We start from the raw sequence: 23,790 nt of genomic DNA, 5'->3' as shown, positions 1-23,790 counted from the left end.
ACACTGGAGTTGTTTCTGGATCACAGTGCATTGTGGGTTTAAAGAATTATTATAAATACCAAGTATATATACATACCAAGAACAACTGTTTTTACTTTAATGGACAATATTTTCTCTTGTTTTAAGCAAAAAAATAAAAAAAATCTGATAAATTTTCTCAGAAAATAAGACTTATCTTAAGTCATTTTACTTGTCGAGTAAATTCATCTTGATTCAAGAATGTTTAGATCTTTATACTAGAAAACAAGACAAAAATACTAAGTAAGTGCAGTTTGCAGTGTATTTTTTGTTGTTGTGCAGAAGATACAGCTCCTGACGACAACAAAACTCCAGGTAATCCAAATTTAGTGGTGTTGTGCTTAATCCCAGTTGTAATTTATGTCTATTAATATGACAATGTGGTATGGAGTTCTGACTATTAAAGCAAAGCAAAAATTGAGTGGTTCATGTAGCTAGTGCAATTGTAGTTAAGACACAAAGGAAACTGGATAATATATATTTATCAAAAGTTCAACAAAAAGCATTGGTTGTTATTAGAGGTTTCCTCTCATCCATTACATTCTCAATTTCAGTTGTTACAATCAAAGAGACATTTTAGACAACCTCAAGCCAGTAAAAATGTGTATTATATGTTTTTTTGTTGTTGTTGTTGTTTTTGCAAGCTTTTAAATGTTGAGACATGAATATGAGTAGGTGTGGACATGGATGCATATATTGGGAATTTCATTGTTTTCATTGTTTTATATCTTTATATCTATTCTCTCTCTCTCTCTCTTATATATATATATATATATATATATATATATATACAGTGGGTATGGAAAGTATTCAGACCCCCTTAAATTTTTCACTCATTGTTATATTGCAGCCATTTGCTAAAATCATTTAAGTTCATTTTTTTCCTCATTAATGTACACACAGCACCCCATATTGTCATGATCACCGTCTGTTCCTGTCATTTCCTGGACTCCATTTCCCACAATCCTCCCTTCCAATCACATGCACACTCCACTCCAATCACCAATTGCCACACACACCTGCAGATCATTACCTGGACTATAAAAGACTCACACACACACCACCTCATTGCGAAGTCTTGTTAACCCTTGTTGCAATTCTGAGCGTTTATTTCCTGTCTGCCTGTTTGTTTCCGATCCTGTCTGTTACCCGTTATTGACCCGTTGCTGCCTACCTTTGATCCTTGCCTGGTATACTGTTCTGTGAGTGTTTTCTGCCTGCCCTGACTATTGCCTGTATCCTGACTACGATTCTGCCTGTCCCTGCTGTTCCTGTTTGCCCCTGCTTTGACCCTGCCTGTACGACCACGTTCTTTTATAATAAAGCTTGCAAATGGATCCCCGCCTGAGTCTCACTTCGTTACACATATTGACAGAAAAACACAGAATTGTTGACATTTTTGCAGATTTATTAAAAAAGAAAAACTGAAAGATCACATGGTCCTAAGTATTCAGACCCTTTGCTCAGTATTTAGTAGAAGCACCCTTTTAATCTAATACAGCCATGATATAACCACAATGCCACAAAATGGCAGCATATTTATTTTAACAACAAAAAACAGACGTTACACAAACAACCCAACATTAAAAATACATACATCTGTCAAGTGCAGTAAGTCAATAACATTAAATTGACATTGATAAATCTTAACAATCTAGTGTCATTTCTGATATTTGGGATTTAGATTCAAGTAGAATAATGTAAACATTGCAAACATTGTTTGTAAACAAAGCTTATTAGATTCAAATAGTGTAGTTTATAATCAAGTATGTATGTGAGAACAATGCAAAACATTCTAATAAAAACTCAGACACTTTTTTGAAGTGTGTAAACATTAAAATAACAGTCTGAATAGAAACATCAATATTCCCCATGCCCACCACTATCATAACGTGCTGTGCAAATAGTATAAAAAAAGCTTATCCGATTCAAATAGTTTAGTGTATAATCAAGTAGAACAGTGCAAAACATTCTGAAACATCAATATCTGTGCAATGTGCATTTAGTGTAAAAAGCTTATCAGACTTTAGTGTAAAGTAATATTATAATGTATAACTCAAATAAATAAATTTATTGCACAAATTGGTTAAAATTTTGAAAGGCCTCAACAACTGTCTTAAACTAAAATGTTCCAATATAAACTGAGTATCAGATTTAAGTAGAATAAAATACTTCATGAAATGTAAAACAACATTAAGATAGCAATAAATAACAATAAATAAGACTTGACCTCTTAGTCAATTACCAATATCTTAAAATAGCTTACACTAGCAAATAAAACACACATAGTACTGTGCAAAAAGAGGACATCTCTCAGACACTTTTAGATGCTGTCATTCATTCATCCTCACCATCCTCAAGGTCTTGTTCAATGTCCTTGTCACCATCACTTGCCAGGATGTTTTCATAGAACTCGTGCACAGCTTTTGGCACTCCCAACTCACCCAGCAGCTTCAAGACATCAGTCCTCTTTGCTTCCTTGATGCAGTTCACATCCGAAGAGGAGCCGGCTTGAACTGACACCACCTCTTACCTCGCTTCAGCACAGAGTGCTGGCAAAATTCACCAGCAAACACAGGCTTAATCCCCAGCATATCTCCAGAGATTTGCAGCACTCTTGCTTCACTTATTTTGAATGATCTCTGAGTTGTTGTAAACCTGGCTGCTGCTTCTTTGAAGTCATAGCACTGCCAGTCCTTCCCATATTGATGGACAGTGCCATGCTTCTGCAAAATGTTGTTATACTCTTCCGGCAACAGAATAGTTGTATGCTTCCGGATATCTTGCTCAGTCCTTCCAAACATTCTGTCAGCCAGAAGGAAACTGTGCCCTCGTATAGGAAAGAAGTAAGTGATGTTGAGCTGAGGGTACAGCTGAGAACGCAGGGCAAACAACATTGACAGAACATTAAAGTTTTTATTCTGGCCGTAGCAAGAGTCAGAGAACAGGCGGAGGCTCTGACACTGGTGCAGATCAACTCTAGCCACTGTGCTGAAGTAGTGTTGTAGAGCTGAAGCAACGATGTTACTATCCTTTGAGTTCTCATATTCCAGCCAGGTGTACAGATGTATCTCATGCCGACTCTGGGGTTCTCCTCTGCCATGGTGACGAACCACACCAAATACATAAAAGTATACCTGCCGTGAGTAATATGTTTGACGCAGGAAGGACCAGGTTCTCCATTATGTCAAAGCAGACAGTGAATGTATCACCCATATCATTTAGTGAGTCATAAAACTGTCGGGCTCGGCAACGGTGAAGTGTGTAAAGAAAAATCTTACCATGTCCTTCTTTGCAGCATGCTCTTCATTTTCCCGGGAACCATCACAACTTTCGGGACGTGCATTGCCATTCTTAAGCCAGTGCTTTGCAATAGGACTCTGTCTTTCTTGACACCTAAAATGAAAATAAATTGGAAAATGTAAATGGCAGAAATAAACAGAGCTGGGAAAGAATAACTACAGCATCAAGGAAAAAAGTTACTAGGCCTTAGATCTAGGCCTATTTATCTATTTATTTATATACTACTCGCTGTGAAATATCTTAAATGGGAATCATGAAACCAATCATACAGGCATATTACCCATATTACACACAATTTCAAAACATGAACTGACAACAGTCATACAGTTTATTATTATTTTGCAAAGGTCTACTCATATTAAATGCTCTCCCTATTGTGTAATAATAATATGTGCAATACCACTTATATTTATTTGATACCACATTTATTCCATCTATAGCTCACCTACATACAATCTCATCAAGTTAGTGTTTTAAGCATTTCTACATTCATTCTAAAATAATAACTAAAGGCAATAATAATTTAAGCAATATATTTTATTTGTGTATTGATGTTTTTTTTTTTTTTTTAATTGTAAACGTATGCTATTTTGGATCATCAGTCATGCTCCATAAACACCGTCTGTCACAGACACGAATTGTATTTTTAATTTCACCAAGCTGATTGCACTAAAAAAAAAAAAAACGCAGTCATCATGCTTTCAGTCCATTTCAAGTTTGATTTTGACGTGACATAAAGCGGTGATATTTAACTGGGTGACCTCCTCTCACGTGATTTTCCCCCATTCGTTCTCAATTACCCCCCACAAAACCCACAGCATGCCGGGGGTCTGATGCTTTTCTATGGTTTTCTATGAGAGCAAAGGGAGGCATGACTCCTGCTGTAACTTTACCTGCGGGTGTCGCTGTTGGGCAGTGTTCCTTAAGAAATACTAGTGACTTGCGCTCTTTTTAATGTCATAATTTGTAATATTTGTGTTGTTTTATATGTAATATGGATTATTTTCTCATCCTATTTTTTTTGAGGAGGCACTGCCTCCCTTGCCTCCTCGGAGGAAACACCCCTGCTATATGTCCTTTAATACCGCATATTGCCAGATAATAACTGCTAAAAAAAAAATAGCCTGTGTACTGTGTACGTCCTAGAGGAAGTTAATTGAATAAACATGGCTTGGACTACGTAAAAAAACAAAAATACTAAAATATAATTCAAATAATAATTAAAAAAAAAAATATATATATATATATATATATTGTTATGTTGTGTTGGTGTCCTTGTGTATGGTGTATAGTTAAGCCAAAAGCAAATTTCCACTTGTGGTCAACAAGTCTAAAGTCTATACTACATAACCCGATCACTAAAAGGGGGTGGGGTTTGGAGGTATGTGTGTTGGAGGGAAGTCCAGTGATTGGCTTGAAATCTTAACAGAATATCAACCAATGGGCGACTAGAACGTTCGCTTAAAGGCAGTACCTCGAAACCCACTTTTTCTATTCTTTGAGCGTTGTTTGAAGAAACGGTTGTGATAGTGAAAATGAGTGGCAGAGGCAAAACCGGAGGCAAAGCAAGAGCCAAGGCTAAGACTCGCTCATCCAGAGCAGGACTGCAGTTCCCCGTCGGCCGTGTTCACAGGCTTCTCCGCAAAGGCAACTACGCCGAGCGCGTCGGTGCTGGTGCTCCTGTTTATCTGGCGGCTGTGCTCGAGTATCTTACCGCTGAGATCCTGGAGTTGGCTGGAAATGCCGCTCGGGACAACAAGAAGACCCGCATCATTCCCCGTCATCTGCAGCTGGCGGTGCGCAACGACGAAGAGCTGAACAAACTTCTGGGCGGAGTGACCATCGCTCAGGGCGGTGTGCTGCCCAACATCCAGGCTGTGCTGCTGCCCAAGAAAACCGAGAAACCCGCCAAATCCAAATAAGCGGACTCAAGTGTCTTGAAACCCAAAGGCTCTTTTAAGAGCCACCCATTTTATCTGATACAGAGCGCTTTTCTTTAACCATTTAATAACGCCAATTTTTTTTTTTTTTTTTTAAAGTGAATGACCCATCAAAATAATCAAATGTAAAATTGCACTGCATGGGCGTTTACAATATTAGCAGGAACAAAGAAATGAACGCATGAAAATCCCCTAACTTTATTAATAGAGATCGTTTTTGGGGGGTCGAGTGATTTGTTCGGTTGTAATGCTTTTATATAGATGACATGATTTTTTTTTTTTTTTTTTTTTTCCCTCACATCCGAGATCTGCACTACCATTAGGAATAAGGTGAGTATTTCATAAATACAGCAGTACAAATAAAGCCTCTGGGTGTCTTACGTTTGATTGCGGAACAAAAGAGTAAACCGAACAAAGTACATTGAGCGGGAAATCCTCTGCTTGTTTGAAAAGAGGGAGCGCGCAATCATTGGCTAGCAGTCATAAGCACACGTCACAGATTAGCCAATCACAAGTCTCGGCACTCGGCACGTGAGCTCATGGCCATGCAATGCTTTAAAAGCAGGCGTGTAACATAAAGTTGCATTTCCAGCGCAAACAGGACCAAGAGAGAAGTACATTGCAGCAATGGCAAGAACCAAGCAGACCGCTCGTAAGTCCACCGGTGGCAAAGCCCCGAGGAAGCAGCTCGCTACCAAAGCCGCCCGTAAGAGCGCTCCGGCCACCGGCGGTGTCAAGAAGCCCCATCGCTACAGGCCCGGGACCGTGGCTCTCCGAGAGATCCGCCGTTATCAGAAGTCCACCGAACTGCTGATCCGCAAACTGCCCTTCCAACGGCTGGTGAGAGAAATCGCTCAGGATTTCAAGACGGATCTGCGCTTCCAGAGCTCCGCTGTCATGGCCCTGCAGGAGGCCAGCGAGGCTTATTTGGTCGGTCTGTTTGAGGACACCAACCTGTGCGCCATCCACGCCAAGAGGGTCACCATCATGCCCAAAGACATTCAGCTGGCCCGCCGCATCCGCGGAGAGCGCGCCTAAACCCGCATCAGCCACATCAAACCCCAAAGGCTCTTTTAAGAGCCACCAAAACTACACTGAACGAGACCAGTTCCAGTTTAACGCTTAATAGGAGTCGAAAGTTGCATTAACACTACCTGGGTCTTTAACCATTACTATTGTGTAATAATAGGGGGGAAAAAAAATTAAATATCCCCCTGACTGCTAGAAAAAGTAGTGGACACCAGAACTAAAAAATAAGACCTAAATAGACATGAAAAGGCAAAAACGGGGATTTTTTTTTTTTTTTTTTTATAAATCTCCCAATAAATTTTTAGGTTACAGGATTTTTTTTTTATACCAAACTTTGTTAAAGATGATTCTCAACAATGTATATATATATATATATATATATATATATATATATATATATATATAAATATAATATAAATTTATTTTATTTTATTTTTTTCTGGCAAAAGAACAAAAAAAACAAACAGTTGGCTATTTTCCAACTGTTGAATTAGTTCATCCAGTTTTTATCAAATCTTCTAGTTACTATAGCAGCATGGTCTGTTTTGAAACTTTTATGGCATTTTGAAAGCCAGAGAAGAAATTGCTACCATGCAGATGCAAATTCAGTAAGGTGAGACCTACAGTATAAATCACAGAGGCCTGAAATCATATTCTTTCTGCAAATATATCTGAACTAATAAAAAATACTAAACTGTCAATCTAGACTAGCACATTTCGTTGCCGTTCAGTATCTATCTTAATGTCTTGGAGAAATACAGAGTTGATAATTTATTTAATGAACAATATTTGTACAAGAGATTTTTATATATATATATATATATATATATATATATATATATATATATATATAAATATAATATAAATTTATTTTATTTTATTTTTTTCTGGCAAAAGAACAAAAAAAACAAACAGTTGGCTATTTTCCAACTGTTGAATTAGTTCATCCAGTTTTTTATCAAATCTTCTAGTTACTATAGCAGCATGGTCTGTTTTGAAACTTTTATGGCATTTTGAAAGCCAGAGAAGAAATTGCTACCATGCAGATGCAAATTCAGTTAAGGTGAGACTTGTGTTCACTGTTTTACAACACAAGTGTATCACAGTGCGATATGTGTTTTAGTGAGTGAGAATGTGTTTAGAATTTTGCAAAAAAGAGTACATAAGATTTGCAAACAGTGTCTAACTGCCTGAAACTTGTTTAAGGTTTTACAGAAAAAGTGATTTATTTGATAAATTGGTGTAGGCCATTGAGCATTTGGTTCAGAGAATGGAGTTTAGTGTTTAGCAATTGTGAAAAACTCATTTTTATACAGTTTTTAACCAGTGACCTTTTACCCAGATGGTTGACACTTTTTATCTTCAAACAGTCTGCCAAAAAAGGAGATCGAGGGGCGTGTTGCGTCTTGTGACGCGGCGTTGGTTTCTCTCAGGTCCTGTAAGCAAATGTAAAAGGACTCCTAGTAACGATCGTCATCCATTCTTTATCATAGTTTGATAGAGTTGTGTTAAACATGTCTGGAAGAGGCAAAGGCGGTAAAGGACTCGGAAAAGGAGGCGCCAAGCGTCACCGTAAAGTTTTGCGCGATAACATCCAGGGAATCACCAAACCCGCCATCCGTCGTCTCGCTCGCCGTGGCGGTGTCAAGCGCATCTCCGGTCTGATCTACGAGGAGACCCGCGGAGTGTTGAAGGTGTTCCTGGAGAATGTGATCCGCGATGCCGTCACCTACACCGAGCACGCCAAGAGAAAGACCGTGACCGCCATGGATGTTGTGTACGCGCTGAAGCGACAGGGACGCACCCTGTACGGCTTCGGAGGTTAAACGACTGAGATCAGCAAAAACTACACCAACCCAACGGCTCTTTTAAGAGCCACCCACTCTGTCACATAAAGAGTCCAATGTTATTAAAACGCTTTGTTTTCAGGATGGAGTATAAAAACCTTCCACAATGAGATTATCAGTATCTTTTCTCTTTAATTTCTTTAAACGATAAATAATATCCAGAATGTTTATGTGGTGCACGGAGACCTTTTGTATTACATAATATTTAGCGGTCTTACTGATTTTAAATAAAGTGTTTTACAACGTGAAGGGGGAAAAAAAAAAGATGACTTAGATCAGAATGGAACCAAAGTTAGCAGAATTGAAAATACAGAAAACATTAACGTTGTTTATTTTACACAAATGGGCTTTTATTTACTATTCGTTTAGTTTAAACAAACACTTTAATGAATCAATGAAGTCCCGAGGAAAAATTGCTTTTAAAGGGTGTCTAACCGTTAAATAGTCTCTTTCCTCCAACACTCCCTCAATGGGGTTATAATGGCTTTTAAAATTACACGATAATATTTGTCTAGAACTGCTTATTTTCTCAAAATAATAATAATAAAAAGAGCGGGAAACGAAACAAAGGAAACAGTCAGGGTGCAGTTCAAACATTGAGCGGTTGGCGGCGGCGCATGTGATTGGCTCTCATTCCGCTCGTGATGCTTAGAGTTGTCCAATGAAATACAAGTTTATAGGTTTGGCCTATTAAAAGAGGCAATCAGATAGTCCCGTGTCTTTTTGAAATTTAGCATAGGGCAGTAAATAAATGTCGCTGTATTGCTTCTGAGTTCACATTGTTTCTTACAACTTTGTGATCACGCAACATCATGCCTGAACCAGCAAAGTCTGCGCCTAAGAAGGGCTCCAAGAAGGCCGTCACGAAGACCGCCGGTAAGGGAGGAAAGAAGCGCAAGAGGTCCAGGAAGGAGAGTTACGCTATCTACGTCTACAAAGTCCTTGAAGCAGGTTCATCCTGACACCGGCATCTCTTCCAAGGCGATGGGCATCATGAACTCTTTCGTCAACGACATCTTCGAGCGCATCGCCGGTGAGTCGTCTCGTCTCGCTCACTACAACAAGCGCTCCACCATCACTTCTAGAGAGATCCAGACCGCCGTGCGTCTGCTGCTTGCCCGGAGAGCTGGCCAAACACGCCGTGTCCGAGGGCACCAAGGCAGTGACCAAGTACACCAGCTCCAAGTAGAGATCCAACTGAGACTCCCAACAACCCAAAGGCTCTTTTAAGAGCCACCAATTTTCTCGTTAAAGAGTTTGTTGTTTGTAGAATCTGTTGCAAACCAAATGTTAACCCATTTGTGCCCAATTTCGTTCTGAACAGTTTATAGTCGTTTTAATATTCTCATGTGAACCTGTTCTGCATATATTTTCCCCAGACTTTTTTTTTTTTTTTTTTTTTTTTTTTTTTTTTTTTTTTTTTTTTTGAAAGTCCTATTTGAATGGCAACTATAGTTGTCGGTGTGCAAATATTGTATGCACTCCTTCAGTATAAAATTTAAATAAGAACATTTGGCATTTAACTCAAAATTGTTTTTAACAGATTAGTCTTTTACACATAATATATGCGTTTATGAATAAAGTCAAAGAACATTAAATGTGAGGCTTCTTCCAAAAAGGCTGCATCTAGCTTACAATCTCTTGAATATGAAAAAACAAATCTATTTGTTTTTAAGTGGTGAAACATAGTGCAGAACAAAGTGTTGCCATTAAGCTGCCCCAACAGGGCGGTGTATCAAAAAGTTAAATGAAAATAAATAAAAATAAATAGAATGAAGAAAACATTACACGGGACATGGGGGTGGGACAGTTGAGCTGTGGAAAGATTGCTCTCTCATCTCCTTTTGACAGATTTATACTTTTTATTCTATTTATAGAGATGTCAGTTAAAGGGTGAAGTTACACTCTAAAAAAAAATGCTGGGTTGAAATGGACAAACCCAGCGGTTGGGTTAAATGTTTGCCCAACCTGCTGGGTAGTTTTATTTAACTCAACAATTGTTTAAAAATTACTGTATTGCTTGCTTAAAATTAACCCAAAGTATGTTGGAAATTAACCTTTATTTAAGATTTAATAAATTAGCATTTATTAAGTTAAATGAATAATAATTAAACAATAGACATTTATTAAATTGCTTATTAATAAATGTTCACCTTTTATTATTGTTCCCTAGTAATTACGTCTGATTTTTAATTTCCAGCATATTTTGGATTCATTTTAAGTCAGCCATATAGTAATTTTTAAACAATAGTGTAAATAAAATGCCCAGTAGGTTGGGCAAACATTTAACCCAACCGCTGGGTTTCTCCATTTTCAACTCAACTTGGGTTGTTTTTAACCCATTATTTTTTAGAGTGTATGTTAGATAGGATATTATGAATGCAAAAAGCAATAAACAAGACTATTAACCTATCCACAGTATACCATTTCCCCAAGATATATGCACTTACAAGTCATTTGCCCACCGGGAATTTTGACTAAGTATGCCAACAACTATAGATCTCTTGTAAGATTTGTCTTGTTTGCATGATTCTGGAGACCTTCATGATTATGTTGATATATAGTAGTCAACATTTGAAGTGGATCAAAACCTTTCATCGAAGTTGTCCTAAAACCTTCTTTATAGGACAACTTAGCTCTTTGGACAAATTTGATGAACATTTTTGATCCACTTCAAATGTTGAGTACTGTGTATATATATGTCAACAAAAAATATTTATTAGTAACATGAAAATTACATTTCTTTGGGAGGGTTTGCCTTCGCCATGCGTCCTGGAAGTAGGTCTGTTTTGCAAAGATGATGGCGGTGTAGTTTAAGAAAGCTTTATAATTCAATTCTTTTTCAGTTTAATTATTGTAATGGTTATTGCGGTAATTGAATGAAGAAATTTAAGTGTAAAAAAAAAAAAAAAAGTCTTGCATTGTATTTGAAAAAAGATGATCCAGGCAAATTATATAGTTTTGGAATGACATGGATGAAGAAAAGCTGAAGGAGCTGACTGGGAAACACAAAGTGTGCTCACTCTATAAAAGTCATTTAAAAAAATGTTTATTTACATTTGAGGTGCATTCACTGAAGCATGACATTTTTTTTTTTTTTTTAAGTAGAACCAGTGCAAGTCTGATTTGTAAGTATATCTAAGTTAGGTATGCTCAGCCTGGGCAATAGGTGTAATGACACTGTCATGCCCACGATATGAAGGTGGAGCCATATGGAATTAAAGGGGTCATATGACTGAGTAAATGACTTTTCAGTATTATGTTATGGTTGGCTAACATCCCTGCATAGGAAGAAACAAGTATTAATGCCCCTTCTTTATTTTCTGTCTTCCTCATGAACTCCATTCACTAACTAGTGTTGTGTTGATGAGCATTATATCTGAATGTTGAGTTGATATGATCCACATGATTACATTCTTTCAGTGTTCTATATTGGTTGCACTCACATAACACATCAGTACATTAAGAACATCTAAGTGTACTCAACACCAGGAAATATGAACTAAAATGTGCTTTTAATATACTATCTCTGTATTTATATATATATATATATATATATATATATATATACATATATATATATATATATATATATATATATATAGTTACAACTTGTAGTACACTATGGGTTCAAATGTACTATAAGGGGTATCTAAATACATTTTTTTTTTTTTTTAAATACAGAGATAGTCTATTAAAAGCACATTTTAGTTCATATTGTATGGTGTTTCAAAATAGCACAGTTGAGTACACTTAGATGTTCACTTTAAGAATATTATAGAAATGTACTTTTTTTTCACCTGGCCTGATACACAGAAGCCAATGTCACATGCCGCTAATGCTTAGTGGCACATTTGGTGGCATATCCGGTCTTCATTGGCATGTGCCATTAAAACTTGTGGCATGTGCCACTGACATTGTCGCGGAACATGTTGTCGTATGTATATCTAGTCACCTCTAGTAGTGACTGACAGATAAGTTGAGCAGCTTTACTGATTGTGACACAAAAGGCTAAATAAATAGCCTTATTTAGTGATATTTTAGAATAAATGTCAATTAAACACATTAAAGTCTGTAATATATTTGATTACACTTTATTTTAATGTGTCCTTGTTACATGTTACATGTATTAACTATAGTAATGCATTTCACTGTTTCTTTGTTTATTTTTATTTTTATTTTTTTTTTTTACAGTGTATAGTAGCCGAAAAGTATTTATAATGAAACAGATTTATTGTTGTAGATTAAAGGGTTAGTTCACCCAAAAATGAAAATTCTGTCATTTATTCTCACGCTCATGCAGTTCCACACCCGTAAGACCTTTGTTAATCTTCGGAACGCAAATTAAGATATTTTTGTTTAAATCCGATGGCTCTGTGAGGCCTACATAGGGAGCAATGACATTTCCTCTCTCAAGATCCATAAAGGTACTAAAAACATATTTAAATCAGTTCATGTGAGTACAGTGGTTCAGTATTAATATTATAAAGCGACGAGAATATTTTTGGTGTGCCAAAAAAAACAAAATAACGAATTATTTAGTGATGGCCGATTTCAAAACACTGCTTCAGGAAACTTCGGAGCATAATGAATCAGCATGTCGAATCCGCAGTTCGGAGCGCCAAAGTCACGTGATTTCAGCAGTTTTGGCGGTTTGACACGTGATCCGAATCATGATTCGACACGATTCGGCCTAGTGAGGGCCTAGTGAGGGCCTAGTGAGGGCTTCCTGCAGGCTAAGTGAGGGCTGCCCGTGCAGGGCCAGCGCTAAGGGGCTAAAGTTTTGCCAATGAGCAAATTCTCAGAGGCCCATGCGCTGGCAGCCCTAAGTGGACCCGTAAAGGGCCAGTCCAGGCTTGTTTGCAGGGAGGGCAGGGAACTATATTATCACCATTATTATTTTTATTGTACACAAATTAGAGTAAACAGTTAAAATATTGAGGAATATTTATAGATAGTCATTTGAGTTTTGTTGAAAATGTAGATTGTGTTTTTAAAAAGGCAATGCAGAGATTGAATCCTATTCTGAGGCTAAAACACTGACGTAAGCAAGCATATTTTAGAAATGGTCTATATTATAGGAATCACGTGGATCGTATTATGTCTTTTAATATGACAATGTGGTATGGAGTTCTGACTATTAAATCAAAGCAAAAATTGGGTGGTTCATGTAGCTAGTGCAATTGTAGTTAAGACACAAAGGAAACTGGATAATATATATTTATCAAAAGTTCAACAAAAAGCATTGGTTGTCACGTTACATTCTTAATTTCAGTTGTTACAATCAAGGAGACATTTTAGACAACCTCCAGCGAGTAAAAATGTGTAATATAAGATTTTTTTTTTTTTTTTTGCAAATTTTTAAATGTTGAGACATGAATATGAGTAGGTGTGGACATGGATGCATATACTGTATATGTACACATGGGAATGCCATTGTTTTAATTGTTTTATACCTTTCTTTTTTTATTTTTTCAAAATATATATTGTTATGTTGTGTTGGTGTCCTTGTGTATGGTGTATAGTAAAGCTAAAAGCAAATTTCCACTTGTGGACAAGTCTAAAGTTTATACTGCATAACCCGATCACTAAAAGGGGGTGGGGTTTGGAGGTATGTGTGTTGGAGGGAAGTTCAGTGATTGGCTTGAAATCTTATCAGACTATCAACCAATGGGCGACTAGAACGTTCGCTTAAAGGCAGCACCTCGAAACTTAGGTTTTCCATTCTTTCTCAGCGTTGTTTGAAGAAACAGGTATATCTAAAAGTAAAAATGAGCGGTAGAGGCAAAACCGGAGGCAAAGCAAGAGCCAAGGCTAAGACTCGCTCATCCAGGGCAGGACTCCAGTTTCCCGTCGGCCGTGTTCACAGGCTTCTCCGCAAAGGCAACTACGCCGAGCGCGTCGGTGCTGGTGCTCCTGTTTATCTGGCGGCTGTGCTCGAGTATCTTACCGCTGAGATCTTGGAGTTGGCTGGAAATGCCGCTCGGGACAACAAGAAAACCCGTATCATCCCCCGTCATCTGCAGCTGGCGGTGCGCAACGACGAAGAGTTGAACAAACTTCTGGGCGGAGTGACCATCGCTCAGGGCGGTGTGCTGCCCAACATCCAGGCTGTGCTGCTGCCCAAGAAGACCGAGAAACCCGCCAAATCCAAATAAGCGGACTCAAATGTCTTATTGAAACCCAAAGGCTCTTTTAAGAGCCACCCATTTTATCTGATACAGAGCGCTTTTCTTTCACAATTTAATGCCATAAACGTAATGTGTTGGGTTTCTTATCTACTTATTTTTACTTAAAAATAAATAAATAAATGAATCCATCAAATCAAACAAATGTACGATTGCTCCGTATGAGCGTTTACAAGTACAATAATAGCAGGATCAAAGTGTTGTAATGAAAATCCCGTAACTTTGATAGAGATTTTTTTGGGGGGTCCAGTGTTTTGTTCGGTTGTAGTGCTTTTATACAGATGATGTGTTCGAGTTCGAGATCAGCACAACCTTTAGAAATAAGGTGAATATTTAATAAGTAAATTAAACAATGTGAGTATAAAGCCTCGGGGTGTATTACACTGTTTAATGAGCAAAAACAGATCAAAGCACATTGAGCGGGAAACCCTCCGCTTGTTTAAAAAGATGGAGCGCGCAGTCATTGGCTAGCAGTCATAAGCACATGTCACAGATCAGCCAATCACAAGCCTCGGCACCCTCCCGACACTGTTAGCTCATGGCCGTGCAATGCTTTAAAAACAGGCGTATAACATGGTCGCATTTCTAGAAGAAGCAAGACCAAGAGAAAAGTAGATAGCAGCAATGGCAAGGACCAAGCAGACTGCTCGTAAATCCACCGGTGGTAAAGCCCCGAGGAAGCAGCTCGCTACCAAAGCCGCTCGTAAGAGCGCTCCGGCCACCGGTGGCGTCAAGAAGCCCCATCGTTACAGGCCCGGGACCGTGGCTCTCCGAGAGATCCGCCGTTATCAGAAGTCCACCGAGCTGCTGATCCGTAAACTGCCCTTCCAGCGGCTGGTGAGAGAAATCGCTCAGGATTTCAAGACAGATCTGCGCTTCCAGAGCTCCGCTGTCATGGCCCTGCAGGAGGCCAGCGAGGCTTATTTGGTCGGTCTGTTTGAGGACACCAACCTGTGCGCCATCCACGCCAAGAGGGTCACCATCATGCCCAAGGACATTCAGCTGGCCCGCCGCATCCGCGGAGAGCGTGCCTAAACTCGCATCAGCCACATCAAACCCCAAAGGCTCTTTCAAGAGCCACTAAAATTACACTGAACGAGGGAATTTCCAGCTTAACACTTAACTAGTGTTAATGCAACTCTAAACTCCTATTAAGTCTTTCTCTTCATCCTAAATTACCATTACTCTTTAGTAATAATGAAGAAAAAATAAAGTAAACAAAGTATCTTTTTGTATTTGTTTTAATGTCTCAGAGAAATACAGATTTGTTTGTTTAAATGAATAATATTTGTACAAGTAGTAAATAATAGTGTAAAATTACGTTACTTTTTTTTTTTTTTTTTTTTTTTCTCACAGCATTGAACACATATCCAAATCTTTAAACTACATGCACAAAACCCATTTCTTCTGGCAAAATCAAAGTCGCTTCAAAATCATTTCACTTGTTCTCAAAATAAAACAATGCTTTCAGATCAAACACACATCAATCAGTATATAAACACTACAGATCTTTCATTAGACTTTAAATAATCAGCATCCATAGCATCTAGTTACACAAAAAAATGTGTATTGTATACAGTAAACAAAAAAACAGTGATCATGTATAGGTGCTTGCCACTTATTTTTTATCTTCAGTCTTCAATCTTCAAAAAAAAAAACCCATACAGTTGGCTACTTTCCAACTTTTGAATTAGCTCATCCAGTTTTTATCAAATCGTCTAGCTACTCACAATAGCGGCATGGTCTGTTTTGTAACTTTTATGGCCTTTTGAAAGCCAGAGAAGAAATGGCTATTATGCAGCAAATTCAGCTAAGGTGAGACCTACAGTATGAATCACAGAGGCCTGAAATCAATTATATATTCTGCAAGCATATCTTATTTAATAAATACACTATACTGTCAATCTAGACTAGCACATTTCATTGTCATTCAGTATCTCTGTACATTATATGACGATCTTATATAATGAATCTTAACCCTCTATGGTACGGTGTTGCCTCCAGGCAACATGGTCTATTATAGTTTGTTTTTAATAAAAAAAGGCACCAATTGATTGATCAAACATATCTCAGGACAGAATAACTCAAATACTAATCAATGAAAGTGCAAAAAAGACCAAAACATGACCAACAGGGGTCCATTTTGTGTCCTGTTTCAGCACTTGTGCACGTCACATGGCTCCATATTTTCTCCATTGAAAAGTGCTTATTTCACTTGTTTGTATCCATTTAATCACCCACAAAAAATATGAGTCACCTTCACTGGCAAGTAAAGAAGTATTTTCAAGAACTTTACATTATATATCATCAAATGTTTTAGAGAAAATAACAAAATACTGTGTGTTGCCTCAAGGCAACATTGTACCATAATGGAATCACATGAGGCCATACAGGCATAATAGGTTTGAATATAAATGTATTATATTTGTAAGGAAAAGAGTGAGAATTATCTAAATATATTTGCATTTTCACATGATTTTGTAATGCACTTATAAGAATAGTAATTCATATACTATATCTGCATATATTATGATATGCACATTTTCTATATCACTTCAAGGAGGTATAAAACACATGCAGCACTGGCAGTTGATGAGGGGTCATACTGTGATGAGGAAGATAAAATCATAGTGACAATTCGTCAGGGAGAGAGTGAGGGTGAGAGAGAAGATGGAGATGAGGATGAAGATGGATATGATAACTTGATATAATAACATAATATGATGGTTTGGTAATACTTGTGTTCCACTATGGTACAATGTTGCCTGAGGACAACAGCTGGATATAAAATGTTACTTTTTATTAAATATGAAACTTTTAATACATTAAAAACTGGATAAATTTGTTTGTTCAAGTGTCTAGTTAAAGAAATTGATGTTTTCAATAAATATATCTTTTTTCTACATGAAAATGCCAAATGTTTCAATTTTTCCATTGTGGTACAAAGTTGCATCGAGGCAACAAACTTACAAGAAATAAATAAATTAAAAATGTATGAAAATGTTTATTGATTTTGTTAAAGTGTCCAATTTTGAGCAGGGAAAACAACACAAATAATTTTTTCCTCGTTGATATATTGCATACTATTAGAGGGTTAAGGGGAGGGGCGTGTTGCGCCTTGTGACGCAGGGTTGGTTTCTGTCAGGTCCTGTAAGCAATTGTAAAAGGTTTCCTGGTAACACTCGTCCTCCATTCTTTGTCATTGTTTCATAGAGTTGTATTAAACATGTCTGGAAGAGGCAAAGGCGGTAAAGGGCTCGGAAAAGGAGGCGCCAAGCGTCACCGTAAAGTTTTGCGCGATAACATCCAGGGAATCACCAAACCCGCCATTCCGTCGTCTCGCTCGCCGTGGCGGTGTCAAGCGCATCTCCGGTCTGATCTACGAGGAGACCCGCGGAGTGTTGAAGGTGTTTTTGGAAAACGTTATCCGCGATGCCGTCACCTACACCGAGCACGCCAAGAGAAAGACCGTGACCGCCATGGATGTTGTGTACGCGCTGAAGCGACAGGGACGCACTCTGTACGGCTTTGGAGGTTAAACGACTGAGATCAGCAAAACTACAGCAACCCAACGGCTCTTTTAAGAGCCACCCACACTGTTACATAAAGAGTTAATGAAAGTTAAATCTTAAAATGCTTCGCTTTTAAAATAGAAATTGAACATCACCTATGAGTTTAGTAATAACGCCACAGTAGTGTATGGGGATTATCAGTACCTTTTCATATCCTTTTCAATTATTTTTTTTTTTCTTCCAGTGCTAGACAAATTATTCATTTAAATAGATGCATATAAAATCTCGACTTTAGTCTTCAAATATTAACTTCCAAATCGTGTACTTTTCTGCTTGTTAAAGTACTTCAAAACTTGAGCTCATTAGTAACTTCCTACATCATGAGAAATTACATATTAATGGCAATCAAGTTTGTGTTTACAGAGCATGTGATATAAGGTTCATTACTGTAGACCGGAGTATTTGGGCCTAGTTAAGTCAATTTCTGATTCATATTTTTAATAGTCTGTGCTAATAAAACATTATTTTAGTGAAATTCACTTGCCAGGAGGGTGTTTTTACAGTAAAGCCTTATGATAAATCTTTCAATATTTGGATTTACCATTGTCAGCTTATTATGGACTAAAGCTGGACTAAATTACGGACTAAAGTATTAGGTTTAATAAAGTATCTTCCAACTGACCTGTCAGATGATGGTGACTGAAGCATCTATGACTGAACGACAATAAGGAGAACCCTGAATATTACACAGCTGTCACTGTACTGGAGCATCTATTATGATGCTAACTGAAAGAAATCAAGTTGACAAATTTTGGTAATAATATAGCATATTGAGAGGTTTATGAGCAATTTTAAGTAGGCCGGCCATTTTTGACCTGGGACACCACAAGTGTGCCATTTTGTACAAAATAAAAGAATTTCAAAACAAACTTCCTAGTTAAACATTAAAGCACACTAGTGTGAAAAATTTTACAGAATATTTAACATTTTATGTTAAAACCACTGTAGTCACGTTGACTATTTTAACCATGTTTTCAACTACCTTTCTGGATGTCAAAAGGTGCAGTGACGTTGCTGCCTATGTGTGGATCAGATACCCTCGGATTTCATCAGAAATATCTTAATTTGTGTTCTGAAGATGAACAAAGGTCTTACAGGTGTGGAACGACATGAGAGTGAGTAATTAATGACAAATGTAATTTTGGAGTGAACTAACTCTTTAACTGAAAGCACATCTTAAAATATGTCAGTGTCATTGTTTTGTGTCAAGATGCACAACAGTAATGTTTTTTTATTTTTTCTAAAGCATGTTTAAAAAAGCTACTTAAATGTCCTAATTTAACTAAGACCTAATCCTGACTTAATCTAAGCCCTGTCTGTGAAACCGGAACTAATGATTACCATATAATCATAATATCTGTTAGTTTTGTATGTCCATCTATAGTTTCCATCATCTGAAGTCTTCACAAGTCAGGCTGGCTCCAAACTTGAGCTGCCGTAATCTCTAGCAACCTTGCTGGGCATCCTGAAATAGAAACAGCAACAGGAGAAAGATTAGAACTACCTCCTTTAATGGACTTTGATATGATGATTTGCAGCTCAAGAAACTTTTCTGATTATTATCAATGCTGAAAACAGTTGTGCTGATTAATATTGTTGTGGAAACTGTTTAAACCCATTTTTATTTTATTTATTTTTTTTTCCCCATAGGATTCGTTGATCCCAAACCTATAAACTGTAGTGTACTCTAATGGAGTTAATAAGATTTTTTTTTTTTTTTATTTATTTTTTTTTTTAAGAAATTCATATTTTTATTCAGCAAGGATGCATTAAATTGACCAAAAGTGAGAGTAATTATTTCTGTTTCAAAAAAATGTTCTTTTTAAACTTTCTATTCATCAAAGAATCCTGAAAAAAAAAAAAAAAAATGTGAAGCAGCACAACTGTTTTCAACACTGATAATAATCAGAAATGTTTCTTGACCATCAAATCATCATATTAGAATGATTTCTGAAGGATCATGTGACACTGAAGACGGGAGTAATGATGCTGAAAATTCAGCTTTGATCACAGGAATAAATTACACTTTACTATATATTCACAATAAAAAGTATTTTAAAATGTAATATTTCAGAATGTTACTGTTTTTACTGTATGTCGATCCAATGAATGCAGCCTTTATGTGCAGAAGAGACTTCTGTTAAAAACATTAAAAATCTTATCGACCCCACACTTTTGAACATTAGTGTATGTTTAAGAGGGTTTACTTACTAGTCATGTGATCCGACAGGAACTTTTTTATCCGCTCCAACTCTGCTGTGGTGCAAGGCATCAGCAGGGAAGTATCTAGGAACATAAACAATTTGTCACAGAGCCAACAATATTATTATACAATGCCAGGTTTATTAAAATAAAATAAGCTAAAGGCAGAAAAAGAAGAATATACAGAAAATAACAGAATTTATGTTTTTAGGTTTACTTATTAAATATTGCTCATACAGTGTCATTTACATTTGGATGTCAAAGCCTTCTTAAAACAAATTAAATAAATAAAAAAATTGAGAAAATAAAAAAGAAGAAAATAACAGATGCATGGTATAGGTGAAAAATATTGTGGGAAAAAAAATGGATATGGAGTTATTTGGTGAGTTTCCTCAGCTCACCTGTGTTTCCTTCTTCTGTCAGCAGCTTCCTTCAGAAATGCTGAAATCTTCGGAGCTTCCCCTCTGTTGTAGAGGGGTTATTTTTTCACTGCTGAAATCACAGAACAATGTTTATCAATATTTGTTTACCATGAGAGCTCAAAACGCTTTTGAAAACTTGTGCTTCATTTAAGTTACGTCACCGATTAACAGTAGGCTACATTTACGTTTATAAATTAGCCAGCTTCTAATCACCCATTGACAGCAAAACCTTTGCAAAATTATCAAAACCTCTCATCTACACATAAAGATGTGATTAAAAGCCTAAACTATCATAAACAAATCAAATGATAGAGTTAGCCTACCTTTTCTGAAAACGGGATGCTAACGGAGTTTTTCGAAGACACTAAACTGTTTCTATAAAGTAAATATTCAACATAAGTGTGTCAATTACATGTTAGAGAAGTGACAAGAACAGTTGTGTGTATTATTCGTGTGATTTTAGCGACTAAACTCACCTGAAAGAAGTGAAAACAACAGCGAGAGACTGCTGTTTTTGCAGTTGTTGTTTCTCCGTTTCCATGACAACTCTGCGCCGCTCCAGTGTTTGAAAGCGGTTCGAATGATCAACGCGCGCACACGCATTAAAATACGTCACGGTCATGCAGCATTCACATAAATAAACATCTAGAATTAAAACATTACATAAAAAAATCTCATTAATATTAAATCATGAATTTAAACTCATTTTGTAGACATTTGTGGCACTTTTATAACTTAATAATTGTATAACTTAAATTTTTATAACTTAATTATTTATTGTTGTTTTTACAAACATTCAACCACGTTATTTTATTTGAAAGCGTGCTCATAGGCAGTTTTTTATACCAAGCTTTTGATATAGATTTTAAGTCAGTCTCACTATTTTTTATTCAGTGCTTTCAGATTCTTTTTAACTGCAAAGATAATATAAAATAAATACACACTTATCAAAAAAAGATGTCCTGTAAGCGCTCAGTAGAAACTGGACAGACTATCGGCTTGCCACTGGTGTACCAACGGTGGCCCAGCAGCGGCAAACCGCTGGTGGTGTGCCACCCAAAAAACGCTGGCAGACCGACGGCATTTTCAGATTGGTCGGCTTGCCGATGGTGTGCCGACGGTGGTCCGACCGTGTCTAGCCGCTGACTTTGTGCCACCCAAAAAAACGCTGGCGGACCGCCAGGTCAGTGTTAGCTGGGTTACATTTTACAGTAATGTTCTTGCCTACCTGTGTCAAAAAGTGAAGTAATTGGATTATTTCCATTCTGCAAAACAGCCACTCGCTTCTGCCGACATCTTCAGACAGTAACTACGCAGCCAACTGGTGCGAAGCTGCGAACTCACGCACAACTGCACAACATCTAACGATTTTAAAGAGGCAGCGTTCACTTGTACCTTTAGAAGACAAATTTAGATTTTAAATTTGATATTGATTTGAACAGAACTGTTGAACTAATTTACAGTATGTAACGCAAGTACATTATAAGTAACTGTAATTAAATTACCTAAAAATGAACAGTAATCCCTTACTTTACTTTTTCAGTGGATAAGTAATTTAATTACAGTAACTTACTTAGTAACGCGTTACACCCAACACTGGTTGTTATCATGTTGGAATACTGCCCTGCGGCCCAGTCTCCAAAGGGAGGGGATCATGCTCTGTTGGCATTCATGGTTCCCTCAATGAACTGTAGCTCTCCAGTGCCGGCAGCACTCATGCAGCCCCAGACTATGACACTCTCACCACCATGCTTGACTGTAGGCAAGACACACTTGTCTTTGTACTCCTCACCTGGTTGCCGCCACACACGCTTGACACCATCGGAACCAAATAAGTTTATCTTGGTCTCATCAGACCACAGAACATAGTGCCAGTAATCCATGTCCTTAGTCTGCTTGTCTTCAGCAAACTGTTTGCGGGCTTTCTTGTGCATCATCTTTAGAAGAGGCTTCCTTCTGGGACGACAGCTATGCAGACCAATTTGATGCAGTGTGCGGCGTATGGTCTGAGCACTGACAGGCTGACCCCCCACCCCTTCAACCTCTGCAGCAATGCTGGCAGCACTCATACGTCTATTTCCCAAACACAACCTCTGGATATGACGCTGAGCACATGCACTCAACTTCTTTGGTCGACCATGGCGAGGCCTGTTCTGAGTGGAACCTGTCCTGTTAAATCACTGTATGGTCTTGACCACCGTGCTGCAGCTCAGTTTCAGGGTCTTGACAATCTTCTTATAGTCTACACCATCTTTATGTAGAGCAACAATTCTTTTTTTCAGATCCTCAGAAAGTTCTTTGCCATGAGGTGCCATGTTGAACTTCCAGTGACCAGTATGTGAAAGCGATAACACCAAATTTAACACACCTGCTCCCCATTCACACCTGAGACCTTGTAACATTAATGAGTCACATGACACCGGGGAGAGAAAATGGCTAATTGGGCCCAATTTGGACATTTTTACTTAGGGGTGTACTCACTTTTGTGGCCAGCAGTTTAGACATTAATGGCTGTGTGTTGAGTTATTTTGAGGGGACAGCAAATTTACACTGTTATACAAGCTGTACACTCACTACTTTACATTGTAGCAAAGTGTCATTTCTTCAGTTTTGTCACATGAAAAAATATAATAAAATATTTACAAAAATGTGAGGGGTGTACTCACTTCTGTGAGATACTGTATGTGTTAAAATACTTAGCAAACAGCTTGTCACTGCATCAGAACTACACAGTTACTGCCTTTAAATAATGCAACATGCAGCATAATGTAGGACCAAATTTAGCTCAAATTAAATAATTTATAGGGAATTATAAAGAGTCATTTAGTTTATGACCGAGCAACTGAATCGTCCAGCGTTCATCTGCTCGGGCCGTAATAAGCTCTTGTAGCGGATATGAATATCCACTATCGTGAAAACACTGATTAGAGCCCGGTAACTTTAAGATCGACAGTTTAAGACATTAAATTTTACAAACACATAATACAAGACACTTTCTTTTAAAATCTACAAGAGACTTTATTTATTCTAACACAAACTGATCTAACACAAACACACACATACATCCATACACGTTGCAGAAAGAAAGGAAATGAGAGAGAAAGAGTTTTAAGAGAGAGAGTGATATGACGAACAGGATTTCTAGCAAAATATGCACTTCAAAAGACCTGACCTGAACGAACCATGAATCATTAATTTAATGCACCAGTTCAGTGTTAGAATCTGGAGGTACTTGCTTGTAGGCTTAAATGGGAAGAGGGTTTTTTCCG

General features: G+C 37.5%; 7 protein-coding genes and 1 long non-coding RNA gene across 8 annotated transcripts; 7 read left to right on the top strand and 1 right to left on the bottom strand.

The window, feature by feature from the left end:
* Window positions 1–4,834: 4,834 nt before the first annotated feature.
* LOC127506870 (histone H2A) lies at window positions 4,835–5,288 on the top strand. Its single transcript, XM_051883707.1, has one exon. It carries the CDS (start codon window positions 4,857–4,859, stop codon window positions 5,241–5,243), a length of 387 nt encoding a protein of 128 aa, XP_051739667.1. The 5' UTR covers window positions 4,835–4,856; the 3' UTR covers window positions 5,244–5,288.
* Window positions 5,289–5,409: 121 nt separating this feature from the next.
* Window positions 5,410–6,581, top strand: LOC127506839 (histone H3). Its single transcript, XM_051883672.1, has one exon. The coding sequence runs from the start codon at window positions 5,889–5,891 to the stop codon at window positions 6,297–6,299; it is 411 nt and encodes a 136-aa protein (XP_051739632.1). The 5' UTR covers window positions 5,410–5,888; the 3' UTR covers window positions 6,300–6,581.
* A 1,158-nt stretch (window positions 6,582–7,739) lies between these two features.
* On the top strand, window positions 7,740–8,221 carry LOC127506910 (histone H4). The gene has a single exon (XM_051883755.1). The coding sequence runs from the start codon at window positions 7,805–7,807 to the stop codon at window positions 8,114–8,116; it is 312 nt and encodes a 103-aa protein (XP_051739715.1). The 5' UTR covers window positions 7,740–7,804; the 3' UTR covers window positions 8,117–8,221.
* Window positions 8,222–8,949: 728 nt separating this feature from the next.
* Window positions 8,950–9,326, top strand: LOC127507742 (histone H2B-like). Its single transcript, XM_051885036.1, has 2 exons — window positions 8,950–9,088; window positions 9,223–9,326. Exons 1-2 carry the CDS (start codon window positions 8,950–8,952, stop codon window positions 9,324–9,326), a joined length of 243 nt encoding a protein of 80 aa, XP_051740996.1.
* A 3,925-nt stretch (window positions 9,327–13,251) lies between these two features.
* LOC127506865 (histone H2A) lies at window positions 13,252–14,402 on the top strand. The gene has a single exon (XM_051883701.1). The coding sequence runs from the start codon at window positions 13,909–13,911 to the stop codon at window positions 14,293–14,295; it is 387 nt and encodes a 128-aa protein (XP_051739661.1). The 5' UTR covers window positions 13,252–13,908; the 3' UTR covers window positions 14,296–14,402.
* Window positions 14,403–14,535: 133 nt separating this feature from the next.
* LOC127506836 (histone H3) lies at window positions 14,536–15,552 on the top strand. Its single transcript, XM_051883668.1, has one exon. It carries the CDS (start codon window positions 14,950–14,952, stop codon window positions 15,358–15,360), a length of 411 nt encoding a protein of 136 aa, XP_051739628.1. The 5' UTR covers window positions 14,536–14,949; the 3' UTR covers window positions 15,361–15,552.
* Window positions 15,553–15,660: 108 nt separating this feature from the next.
* On the top strand, window positions 15,661–18,372 carry LOC127506921 (histone H4-like). Its single transcript, XM_051883767.1, is given in 2 exon segments — window positions 15,661–17,656; window positions 17,658–18,372. Coding segments are annotated over 2 exon segments (312 nt in total). The 5' UTR covers window positions 15,661–17,551; the 3' UTR covers window positions 17,865–18,372.
* A 1,832-nt stretch (window positions 18,373–20,204) lies between these two features.
* Window positions 20,205–21,060, bottom strand: LOC127506968 (uncharacterized). Its single transcript, XR_007928203.1, has 3 exons — window positions 20,998–21,060; window positions 20,845–20,896; window positions 20,205–20,591 (listed from the first exon to the last, which is right to left on the bottom strand). It is a non-coding gene; the product is annotated as an uncharacterized LOC127506968 (long non-coding RNA).
* Between the last annotated feature and the right edge of the window lie 2,730 nt (window positions 21,061–23,790).

The sequence above is a fragment of the Ctenopharyngodon idella genome, chromosome 24 (genome assembly GCF_019924925.1).
Source record: "Ctenopharyngodon idella isolate HZGC_01 chromosome 24, HZGC01, whole genome shotgun sequence".
Classification (NCBI taxonomy): Eukaryota; Metazoa; Chordata; class Actinopteri; order Cypriniformes; family Xenocyprididae; genus Ctenopharyngodon; species Ctenopharyngodon idella.
The sequence above is the reverse complement of the archived record's forward strand: the minus strand, read 5'-3'. Positions and strand labels throughout refer to the sequence as shown.

Coding starts and splice junctions, on each gene's coding strand:
- LOC127506870 (XM_051883707.1), top strand. CDS start 4,857: ATGAGTGGCAGAGGCAAAACCGGAGGCAAAGCAAGAGCCAAGGCTAAG.
- LOC127506839 (XM_051883672.1), top strand. CDS start 5,889: ATGGCAAGAACCAAGCAGACCGCTCGTAAGTCCACCGGTGGCAAAGCC.
- LOC127506910 (XM_051883755.1), top strand. CDS start 7,805: ATGTCTGGAAGAGGCAAAGGCGGTAAAGGACTCGGAAAAGGAGGCGCC.
- LOC127507742 (XM_051885036.1), top strand. CDS start 8,950: ATGCCTGAACCAGCAAAGTCTGCGCCTAAGAAGGGCTCCAAGAAGGCC. Junction 9,089..9,222: donor CTACAAAGTCCTTGAAGCAG/GTTCATCCTGAC, acceptor CATCACTTCTAG/AGAGATCCAGACCGCCGTGC.
- LOC127506865 (XM_051883701.1), top strand. CDS start 13,909: ATGAGCGGTAGAGGCAAAACCGGAGGCAAAGCAAGAGCCAAGGCTAAG.
- LOC127506836 (XM_051883668.1), top strand. CDS start 14,950: ATGGCAAGGACCAAGCAGACTGCTCGTAAATCCACCGGTGGTAAAGCC.